Genomic DNA, 12,700 nt, shown 5'->3' on the forward strand with positions numbered 1-12,700 from the left:
GTGTCTCTTAAGTTTAGTTGTACTGTCTCCAAGGGAAGGTGACGTGTCATAGTAAAGAATTTTTTTGTATGACAAGAACATATAAATATTCCCTATGTCTACATCTTTCACAGATCGAGCCAAAGAGAATTATTACTGAGAAAACCATTCACAATAAAAACAGGCTATTTATATTTGTATATATTTTAATATCTTTTTTAAGTACAAAGAATAATTCTCAGGAACTTCTATTCTTCTCTTTACAGTTCCTCCACAGATCATGAATATCTCCTCAGACATCACCGTGAATGAAGGAAGCAGTGTCACTCTATTGTGTCTTGCTATTGGCAGACCTGAACCAACTGTGACATGGAGACATCTATCAGTCAAGGGTAAAGTAGTTGCTTAGATTGGATTTTCAGAATCAACATGTCAATGATGTGGTTCTCTTGCACAGTGAAACTTCAAAAATTAGAATAAAGAAAAGCCAAAAACTAAGGATGTATTGGTAACACAGTAACATCAAACCAAACAGATGTTTCAATCACAGCCTTCTAATTAAAAAGGGAAATTTATAGATAAAATAGATATCATTATATCTTAGTCCATTTTCTGACTTTGTAACATTTTAATATTCCTAATTATGTAGAAGTTATATTAAAATATCTCAATGAATGTATTAGCTTATCAAGAAAAAGATGAATGTGTCAGAGGATGGTTTAGCTTTTCTTGAAAAAGAGTTCTAAAATATATACCAGAACATGCATTGGGAATTTCAGAGTTAATAATTAACCGGGGGGGAAAGAACATTCAACTCTACATAAGTAGTTCACCTAGATTGAAAGCGGGAACTAGATTGAAAGTGGTGGCCTATTGGTAAGAAGCTGTCTTGCAATCCTAAAGGCATGCGGTTTGAGGCCACCTGCTGCTCTGTGGGAGGATGGACAATCTCCTCTCATAAGATTGCTGCCTCTGAAAATCCACTGGTGAGTCAATTATGGGTCAGTTCTGACTCTATGGTACATAACAACAATAGATTGGAAGTGAGATGATAGTAACGGCTAAACATATCTGTTTAGTTCAATCATTTTTGTAACTAAGTGCCTTCAAATAAATTAAGATTTGTAGTAACTCTATGAGCAACTAATCTGAACCTTGCCCTAACCTGTTCTGTCCTCATGAACTCCATTATACTAGAGCCCATTGTTACACTGGGCCAATCCATCTTGTTGCAAGTCTTCCTATCTTTTGCTCACTCTCCCCTTTTCTCAGTATAATGTATTTTTCCAAGGACGGGCCTCTATATACACAAATATATGAGAGAATGGGAATCCCAGAACATTTAATTGTCCTAATGCAAAACCTATACTTGTACCAAGACACAGTTGTCAGAACAGCGCAGGGTAACACTGTATGGTTAAAAATTGGGAAGGGTGTACGCCAGGGATGCATCCTGTCTCCATACCTTTTCAACATGTATGCAGAACAGATTATCCGGGAGGCTGGGCTCTATGAGGAGAATTGTGGCATCAGGATTGGTGGAAGATCTACTAACAATCTGCATTATGCAGATGATACAACCCTGCTTGCTGAAACTGAGGAGGACCTCATGCACTTGCTGCAAAGGGTCAAGGACTGCAGCCTTCAGTATGGACTGAGGCTCAATGTCAAGAAGACAAAGATTCTCACCACTGGACCATTTGGTAGCATCAGGATAGATGGCGAAGGGATTGAGATTATTCACAGCCTCAGTTTGCGCAGCTCCACGGTCAACACTCTTGGCACCAGCAGCCAGGAAATAAAAAACGTATTGAGATGGGAAAGTCTGCTGTTAAGGACCTCTCTAACATACTTAAGAGCAACGGTGTCTCTCTGGAGAAGAAGGTGCAACTAATACAGGCCACGGTCTTTGCAATCACTCGTTATGCATCAGAGAGTTGGATAATGACTAGGGAGGACAGAAGGAGAATTGATGCCTTTGAGCTGTGGTGCTGGAGAAGAGTATTGAATGTACCCTGGACTGCCCAGAAAACAAACAGATTCATCCTGGAGTGGGTTAAACCAAGCTACTCCTTGGAGGCAAGGATTCTGGGCATACTTTGGACATGTTGCAAGGAGGGACGGGTCCTTGGAAAGGGACATCATGCTTGGGAGGGTGGAGGGACAGCGCAGGAGAGGAAGACCCTCTATGAGATGGATTGATTCAGTGACAGGTAATAGAGCAGGGTTTAGGGCTGTTGTACATAGGGTCGCTATGAGTCGCAAAAGACTCGACGGCACATAACAACATAACAACAACATATAAGAGGAAAAAGTTACTATACTTGCCTATAAGGAAAGCTCAAATTGCACTTAATTAAAATATTCCTTGTATCATATCTAATTTATGTAAATAGAATAAAAAAGGATACAGAGTTTGTTCCACTAAACTTTGTAAAACATGATCCAAGTTGAAGATAGAATCCAAGCAAGATGAAGCCATGGTGAAGAGTTAAGCCATGGTCTTTTCTATTTCTTCCAATAAAAATGAAATTGAACAATGAAAAAGAACAATGAGTGGAGAATTAAGAATATATGTCTTTTAATTGTAATGTTGGCTAAGAGTGTTGTATAAACCATGACTTTCCAAAAGAATAAACACATTTTTCTTAGAGGAAGTACAACTAGTGTTCTCCTCAGAGGCAAAGATGGTGATACTTCATCTCATATATTTTGGGCATGTTTTCAAGAACAACTAACTAATCCTTGGAAAAAGACATCATGGAAGGAAATATGATGGCTAAGATAAAGAGAGTAAAGTCCTCAATAAGATAGATTGACACAATAACTGTAATAATGAGATTGATCACATCAGAGATAGTGAGGATAGCACATGTGTTGTTCAAGGATTACTATGAGTCATCGTCAAGCAACAGCAACTATGTGTCTAGGATTAATTCTATAAATTTATAAAAAATACTTAAACATTAGAGAATCCAAACATTAAAATACATAAAGTAAACTGTATGTGATAAAAAATAATATAGCTGCAGCCAGAGTACTCTTTGGATGACAAACTTCTATTTCATTCTTTGGATATGTTGCTGTTGTTGTTGTTATGTGCCATTGAGTCACTTGTGACTCATAGCGACCCTATGTACAACAGTCCTAAACTCTGCTCTATCTTGTGCCAATCGCACTGTCTCTGACACACCCATCCCGATTACCCCAGTTGCTGAATCAATCCACCTCATAGAGGGCCTTCCTCTCCTGATCTGTCTCTCCACCCTTCCAAGCATGATGTCCTTCTCCAAGAACAGGTGTCCAAAGTATGTTAAACAAAGCCTCAGAATTCTTGCCTACAAGGAGCAGCCCAGTTTAAGTTTTTCCAAGATAAACCTGTTTGTTTTCCTAGCAGTCCTTGGTACCCTCAATACTCTTCTCCAGCACCACAGCTGGAAGGCATCAATTCTCTTTCTATCCTTCTTAGTCATTGTCCAACTCTCTGATGCATAACAAGTGATTGCAAAGACCATGACCTGTATCAGACACACCCTAGTCTCCAGAGAGACACCATTGTTCTTCACTACTTTGGAGAGGTCCCTAACAGCTGACTTTCCCATAGCAATACGTCTTTTAATTTCCTGGCTGCTGGTTCCAAGAGTGTTGACTGTGGAGCCAAGCAAACTAAAGCTGTGAACAATCTCAATCTCTTCACCATCCATCCAGATACGTTGCTAGGAGAGAATATTCTTTGGAAAGGGATATCATGCTTGGAAGAGTGGAAGATCAATAAAAAAAGAGGATGTCTTCCAATGATTATTGATAGTGACTCCAGAAAGGGCTCCAATGTGTTAGAAATGATGAGGATGGCAAAAGATAGAACAGAATTTAATACTGTATGGCAAAAGATAGAACAGAATTCAATACTGTTTTTCATAAGGTGGCTATGAGTTGTACTTGATTAAATGCCACCCAATAACATAAGAAGGAAGAGCTCTGGTGGCCTAAAGATAAGGAGTATCACTGTCCTTACACAAGTATACAGTTCAAATCCAAGAGTTGTTTTGAATGAGAAAGACAGAAAATCACCTCCTGTGTTATTATTTATTGTCTCTGAAAACCCACTGGCAGACCAACCATGAATTGGTTCTGATTCAATGGTACATAGAACAGAAAAAGAAAAGAAAATTGCAAACTAATTGTCACAAAGTTGATTCTGATTCATAGTGACTATATGACAGAGGATTTTAGAAGGCTATACTTTTCTTTCCCTTTTTGTTTTGTTTTGGAGAAGCAGAATACTACCCTTCACCACTGAGTAACTGGGAAATTTGATCTATGGACTTTTAATTTAACTACTGAATATTTTAAGCTTTAAGCCCCTAAGTCTCTTTATCCAGAAGAAAAAGTATAAAATTAATATCCTTAAGATGTTGTTGTTGTTGTTGTTGTTATATGTCATCGAATTGCCTGCCACTTATAGCAACCCTATGTACAATAGCTCTAAACCCTTCTCTATCCTAAGCAAAGCCAACTATCTCTGACACAGCTACCATCAATACCCCAGTAAATGTGTCAATCCATCTCATCTGGGGTCTTCCTGTCTTGCACTGTCCCTCTCGCCTTGCAAGCATGTCCTTCTCCAAGGATTGATTCCTGCTGGCCATGTGCCTGAAGTATGTGAGTGGAAGCTTCAAAATCCTTGCCTCCAAGAAACAGCTTAGTTTCACCCTCTCCAATAAATACCTGTTTATTTTTTGGTGGTCCATGATATGTTCAATATTTTTCTCCAGCACCACAATTCAAAGGTATCAATTCTTTTTCTGTTATCCTTATTCATTGTCCAGCTTTCTGATGCATAGCAAATAAATGCAAAAACAATGGCCTAATCAAGTGCATCTTGGTGTTTAGACTGACATTGTTGCTCTTCAGCACTTTGGAGAGGTCCCTGACTGCAAATTTCCCTAATGTAATTTGTCTTCTGATATCCTGTCTGCTGGTGCCAAGAGTGTTAATAGTGGAGCCAAGCAGGCTAAAATTGTTTACAATTTCAAGCTCTTCTCCATCTACCATGGTGCTGTGAATTGCCCCAGTGATGAGGATCTCTGTTTTCTTGCTGTTCAGCTTCAATTTGTATTGAAGACTGCAGTCTTTGACCTTCTGCAGCATATGCTTCAGATCCCCCTTAGCAAACAAGATTGTTTCATCTGCATAACACAAGTTGTTTCACCTGCATAACACAAGTTGTTGATGTTCCTCCAATCCTGACACCACCTTCCTCCTCATAAAGACCAGCCTCCCAAATTATCTATTCTGCATTATAGACTAAAAAGGTATGAAGACAGGGCACATCCCTTCCTGATTTTGGCAGTGTTTTCTTGCTCTGTTCTAATGGCAGCTTCCTTATTTAAGCATAGGTTTTACATGAACATGATGATGTGATCTGGCATTCCTATTCTTCTCAATGTTAGCCACAATTTGTTGTAAACTGTAGTAGAGTCATATACTTTTACTTAGTCAAAGAAACATAGATAGACATACTTTTGGTACTCTTTATTTTCATCCAAGATCCATCTGACATTAGCAATGATATCACTAGTGCTGTGGTCTCTTCTAAACCCTGCTTGTATTTCTTGTACTTCTCTGTCAATGTATTGTTTCATTCAGCTTTGGATATGAAAAATTTGCTTGTGTGTGAGCCCTTGCATTGGAAAACACAAAGGAGGTGGTAAAGTTGTAAGCAGGCACTAATAGTTGTAATGTAAAATGTGAGAAGTCTGAATGTAGAAAAAATGAACATTTTGAGAAAGAAATGGAACACATAAATATTGAGATACAAGGTATTTGTGAAATTACATGAATTGGCATGGGAGATTTTTAATCAGTTCATCATATGATCTACTATGCCAGAGATGAAAAGGTGAGGGAAAATGGGGTCATATACATACTTAAAAAGGCCACTTCTAGGTATATCTTGGAATACCATGCTCTAAGTAATAGGAAAATATTTGTATGCATACAAGAAAAACCAGTTAATACCACTTTCATTCAAATAGATGTACCAATAATAAGAACCAAAGAGGAAGAAATAGATTCATTCTACCAACATTGCTGTCAGAAATTGATCAAGCATGCAACCAAGATACATGGTGACTAGAACACAAAAGTTGGGAACAGGGAAGAAAGATCAGTAATGAAAAAAATGGAGTTGATGACAGAAATTAGTCTAGAGATAGAATAATTGAATTTCATACAATAAATGTTCTATTAGTTGCAAATACCATTTGTAAGAAGCCTAAATTATGACTATATATCTGTGCTTCACCTGGTAGTCTCCACAAGAATCAGATTGATTGTATTTGTGGAAAGAATCATTGGAGGAGCTCAATATCAGCTATAAAAAGTAAGCGAGGTGCTGATTGAGAATCTTTGGAGATAGGCAAAGAATTTTTTTAGATTATTTTTTAGGTATAAAAAGATCCAATAAGGAAAAAAATTGAGGATTTTAACATCAACAAAATGTAAAACCAGTTAGAATAAGTGAAAATGTAGGCAGAGGGAGGAAATTTGCCATATTTGTGTGTGTGTGTGTGTGTGTGTGTGTGTGTGTGAGGAAAAACTGAAGTGCTTGCTGCAGAAGGTCAAAACTTGTAGTCTTCAATATGGATTGAAGCTCAACATTGAGACAACAACGATTCTCACCAGGAGGCCAACTGGCAGCCCCATGATGAATGGAGAAGAGACTGAGGTTGTTAACATTACAACTAGCTCGGTTCCACAATCAACACTCTTGGCACCAACAGTCAGGAAATAAAAAGGCAAATTAAGTAAATCTGCTATGAAGGACCATTCCAGAGTACTGAGAAGAAACAATGTCAGTATTGAGACTAAGATGCATCTGATCCAGGTCATGGTCTTCACAATTGCTTGCTATGTGCATGAAAGAGCTGGACAATGAAGGAGGATGACAGAAGAAGAATTGATGTTTTCAAATTTTGGTGCTGAATAAGAGTCTTGAACATACCATGGACCACCAAGAAAACAAATAAGTCTGTGTTGGAGAGGATGAAACCAAGTTCCTCCATGGAAGCTAGGATTTTGAAGCTCTGCCTCACATATATTGGGCATGTGGCCAGGAGGGATCAATCTTTGGAGAAGGAAACTATGGTCAGAAGGGTGGAGAGACATACAAGAGGGGAAAACCCCGGATGAGATAGACTGATACAGTAACTAGGCTACGGGGGTTAGGTTTGTTGGCATCAATGAGACTGGCTCAGGACAGTGGAGGCATCAGAAATGTTGTATACCGGGTTGCTACAAATAGCAGACCACTAGATATGATATATATGATATATTTTGTATCATATTTTATATGATATAAAAGAAGGAATCTTGGTGGTGTAATGCATTTTTGTATTAGACTGCTTCTGGAAAGGTTGTGAGTTCAAATCTGCTATTCCTCAGGGGAAATAGAATCAGTCTCTTCCCTTAAAGAGCTGTTCATGTATTTTTTAGGTGCAGTTGAGTCTACTCGTAGTCGACAAACAACAGATATGACCCTATCCTGTCTTATGCCATCCTCAGCATCTCTGACACATATGAGCCCATTGCTGCAGTCACTTTCAATCCATCTATTTGAGGGTCCTCCTCTCTCTTACTGACTGTCTTTCAAAGCATGATGTTCTTTTCCAAGAAATAGCCTCTCCCATTAATATGCTCAAAGTATGTGAGACAAAGCTTTACCATTCTTGCTTTCAAGGAGCACTCAGGCAGCATTTTTTGTGAGGTATTTCTGTTTGTTCCTTTGGCAGTCCATGGGATAATCTGTGCTCTTATCCAACACTATAACTCAAAGGCACCCATTCTTCTTGTGTCATTCTTATTCATTGTCTGGCTTTCTGATACATAGCAAGTGATTGAAAAGATCATGGCCTGAATCAAGCACACCTTAGTCTTCAAACTGAAATAATTTCTCCTTAGTAATTTAAAGAAGTTCCTGACTGCAGACTTTCCCAATGCAATCCATCTCCTGACCTCTTGACTGCTGGTACCAAGTGTGATGTTTATGGATCCAAGTAGTATGAAATCATTGACAGCTTCAACCCTTTTCTTCACCTATTATGAGGTCTGTGCCAAGGATTTTTGTCTTCTTGATGTTGAAATGCAATCCATATAGAAGGTTGTAGTCTTTCATTTTTTTGCAGCAGATATTTCAAGTCCTCCTCACTTTCAGTAAACAAAGTTGTGGCATCTACATAAGGCAGATTGTTTATGGGTTGTCCTCGGATCCTGATGCCACATTTTCTTCAAAAAGTATTTCTTCTCATATGACTTGCTCAGCAAACAGATTGACTAGGTATGGAGAAAGGATATAACCCTGATTCACACCTTACCTGATTTTAAACCAATTTATTTGCCAAATATAGCTTTCATTTGAGCATAATTAAGTGTTCTTGTATTTCTATTCTTCTTTATGTTAGTCATCATTTGTTATGATCTATCAAGTCAAATGCTTTTGCAAAGTCAATAAAATACAATAGACATTCTTCTGGTCTTCACTACTTTCAGGAAAGAACCATCTATCTTCAGCAACAATATCCCTGGTGTCACAGCCTTTTTAAAATCCAGAATGTCTGTCTATGTACAGTTCTAGCATTTTTTAAATGATCTTCAGCAATGTTTTGTTTGCATGTGATTGTAATGATTTTATTACATTTTCTACATTCTATTATATAGCCTTACTTGAGAATTGGAACTAATATAGATCTGTTCCAGTCAATTGGCCAAGCAGCTCTCCTTCAAATATCCTGTCATGGACTAGTGAGCATATCCTGGGATGCTTCCATTACTTGAAATCAAAAGGCACTGGAAAAAAAAATAAGGACTTAGGGCAGTTTTAACTTCTTCTTTAATTACTATTGGCTCTTATTAAAAATTTCTGTGAAATTCCTGAAATTTGTCAGTGTCAGTTAATTCTTTTTGGTTCAATGATTCTGTTTACTACTTTTGGTTCAATGATTCTGTTTATTCTTTCTGGGTGTTTTTATGTTTTCATGATCATCCAAGATTTTGCCTATAGCATTTCTATTGCAGATCAAGGCTTTAAATTGTTTTTTTTTTTAGTTACTTCAATTCTAGAAACACTTTGTAAATTTTTCTCTTTTTACTCTTCAACTCTAGTACTTTGCTCATTCCATTATAATACTTTGCTCTGTGTTCTTCAGCTTGCCTTTAAAATCTTCTCTTCAGCTCTTTTAATTCAGCATTTTAATCCTTTGTTTTGATGCTCTAAGTGCAATTTTCATAGTCTCTTCTAACATCCAGTTTAGTCTTTTTTCATCTTCTGTTTTTGTAATGACTTTTTTATCATCATGGATGATATTTTTGATTCATCTCATTAGAAATAAAAATCAGTTCAAGGGCTGACTGTGGAACAGATCATCAGTTACTCATGTCCAGCTTCAAACTGAAGTTGAAAAAAAAATAAAAACAAGTCCACAAAACAAAAATACAACATTGAATCTGTCTTACCAGAATTTAAAATCACTAATGATCAAAGACTGTTTTAAAGATGTACAACCTCAGAAATCTGTTGAAGGGCTGCTATGAGTCAAAATGGACATGATGGAAGGTTTTATTAATTTTTTTTAGGAGAGTGCAGAAGTGGAAGGTTTATATAAAGTGTTCTTATTATATCTTTTTAAAATCAATTCAACTAAAATGAACAAAAATTTGGACACATAACTCATAAAATAAGATATACAAATGAAAAAGCAGCACAAGAAAAGACGCACATCTTTATTTAGTAATTATTGTTGTTGTTATGTGCCGCTAAGATGCCTGTGAATCATAGAGACCTTATGTACAATAGCTCTAAACCCTGCACTACCTTGTGCCAATCTTAATGCCTCTGACACACCTAGCCCATTATTCCAGTCACTGAATCAATGCATTCCATCAAGGGTCTTCCTCTTTTGCCCTCTCCATCCACCCTCCCCAGCATGACATCCCTCTCTAAAGACTGGTACCTCCTTGCAACATGTCCAAAGTATGTCAGTTGAAGCTTCAGAATCCTTGCCTCCAAGGAACAGCCTGGTCTCACCTTCTCTAGGATGAACCTGTTCATTTTCCTAGCAAGCCATGACATATTTAACACTCTTCTCCAACACCCCAGCTCAAAGGTATTAATTATTGTATCATCCCTTGTAACTGTCCAGCTTTTTGATGCATAGAAAGTAATTGCAAAGACTATGACCTGAATCTGGCACACCTTCGTCTCCAGACTGACATCATTGCTCTTTAGTACTTCGGGGAGGTCTCTGACTGTAGACTTACCCAATGCAATTTATCTTTTAATTTCTTACCTGCTGGTAATAAAATTGCTGATTGTGGAGTGAAGCAAACTAAAACTGTTAACAATCTCAATCTCTTTACTATCTGTCATGGTACTGCCAATCATCTAGTTGGTGAGAATCTTTGTTTTCTTGATGTTGAACTTCAATCCATATTGAAGGCTGCATTCCTTTACCTTCTGCATCAAGAACTTCAGGTCTTCTCAGTTTCAGCAAGCAAGGCTCTGTCATCTGCACAACACAGACTGTTAAGCAGAAAAAATATTAAATAACAATAAAATATCATTGTTGTATACTGTCAAGTTGGAACCAAACCATAGCTGACTGACCCTCTGGTGAGTTTGGTGGCCTTGTGGTAAGAAATTGCTGCAATCCTGAAGGCACATGGTTCAAATCCATCAGCTGCTCCGGGGAAGAAGGATAGGTCATCTCTTTCTATGCAACTAACAGCCTCTGAAAACCCTTTGGAGGGTTAGCTGTGGGTCAGTTCTAACTCAATGGTACTCAAAAACAGCAATTAATGACCAAGAGGGAGATTTCCCATCTTTCTCTCATACAGCAACTGGTGGATTAGAGCCTTATGTCTTCAGGAATACAGAACAACTTCTTACCACTAGGCCACTGGAGCTCCCTGAGATTTAACCAGTAAAATGATGAAAATTAAAAAGACTGATAGGATCATGTGTTAGTAGTGATGTACTAAAATGATGTAACTATTTTGGTGTAACTTAGTCGTTGCTGTTAAGGCAGAATTAAATGATAGCTGGCCCTCTAATAGGCTTCCAAGGCTGTAGGTTGACTAGGAGAAAATTGTCCACTTTTCTCAAGTGGAGTCCCTGGTGGCTTTGAATCATTAGAAGAGGGAGACCTTTCAGTTTCAGCACAATTAAATTTAACCATATGGTCCAGTTAATGCACTTCTATGCACTTAATAAAGATAGATGAAAATACACAGCCACAAATGTGCATTGCACACAAATATTCATAGCAGTTTTGTTCATAAATAAATAGATCTAAAGTAGAAATAATGAAATGGCTGTTAACAGATAACAGGATATTTGAATGATGGTTCATCAGTTAAAGAAAAACACACATCAATGTGTAATAAAACGGGCTAATCACAAATGCACGTTGCTGAGCAAAACAAACCAGACTCAGAGGAAAATGTCATCCTAGTGTGGCTTTATTTATTTGTATTTCTGGAAATGGTAAAATGAAGTAGTTAAAATTAACTGTCTAGTACAGAGACTGTCTAGTACAAAGACTTGAAGGAATTAACTAAAAAGAGATGATACAAAAGAATTTTTAAAAATTTATATGTTGTTATATGCCATCAAGTTACCCGTAACTTATAGTGACCCTATGCACAATAGCTCCGAACTCGGCCTTATCCTCAACCAGTCTCACCATCTCTGACATAGCTACTTCCGTTACCTCAGTTATTATGTCAATCGATCTCATCCTGGGTTTTCTGCACCTGCACTGGCCCTCCCTCCTTCCAAGCGTGATGTCCTTCTCCAAGAACTGGTCCCTCCTAGCCACTTGCCCAAAGTATGTGAGACAGAGTTTCAAATTCCTAGCCTCCATTAAGCAGCTTGGTTTTACCCTCTCCAAACTTGGTACATATTTTCAACTATACCTATTGCAATCTCATAAAGATTTAGTTTGCACAAAATAAATTGCACCATTTATTGTGTATACTTTCATTAATGTTTAATAGAATTAGACATCAATTTAACAACTCTTCCAGACAAAATGTATAATATTTCTATCACTCCTACAAATTATCTTGTACTTCTTTTCTTCCTAGCATGTTTAGAGCAACATAACTTGCTGGAGAGAAGAGTACTGAATATACCAGGAATTGCAAAGAAGAACAGAAAGAAAGGTCTTGGAAAATGTGTAGTCAGAATGTTCCTTGGAGACAAAGATGATGAAACTTCCTCTCATATACTTTGAACATAATACATAGGAAGTTGCACTGCTAAGCCAAAGCCTGTACCTCTCAAGTCACACAAATCCACTAGCAGTTCCTTGGGAGAAAAATAACCATCCTCCTCCAGTGCAATTTTACAGCCTCAGAAGCTAGTTGGGAAGGACAGCTCCAACTCAGTGACAAAGAGTTTGAATTATTTTTTTCAATCCAAGTCTATGACAAAGAGTTTCAATTATTTTTTTCAATCCTTGACTGAGTAGATTGCTATATCATTCTTCTATAGAGATGTCAGTAGGTTTAAAAGTCTCACTCAATAATCAAGTATTTTAATCACTGTGTTGTCATATTTCTTTATGATATGAGCTCAGTTTGTTATGAGGAACATTATTTTTTTTTCTATAATTACATTTTATTAATTTTCATAAACATTTACAGAGATTTTGGGCTTCCA

The 12,700-nt window shown here is 37.5% G+C and overlaps 1 protein-coding gene across 2 annotated transcripts in view; it reads left to right on the plus strand.

Moving 5' to 3' along the window:
• The window catches only part of OPCML (opioid binding protein/cell adhesion molecule-like), a 1,241,366-nt gene that overhangs the window by 948,338 nt on the left and 280,328 nt on the right, over nt 1–12,700 (plus strand). For both annotated transcript variants that reach the window (XM_006892818.1, XM_006892819.1), the window contains exon 3: nt 246–371. In XM_006892818.1, the coding sequence (XP_006892880.1) occupies nt 246–371 (126 nt within the window). The remainder of the gene's footprint in view (nt 1–245; nt 372–12,700) is intronic.

The sequence above is a fragment of the Elephantulus edwardii genome, unplaced genomic scaffold (genome assembly GCF_000299155.1).
Source record: "Elephantulus edwardii isolate Elephantulus edwardi_28Jun2011 unplaced genomic scaffold, EleEdw1.0 scaffold00120, whole genome shotgun sequence".
NCBI classification, from domain to species: Eukaryota; Metazoa; Chordata; class Mammalia; order Macroscelidea; family Macroscelididae; genus Elephantulus; species Elephantulus edwardii.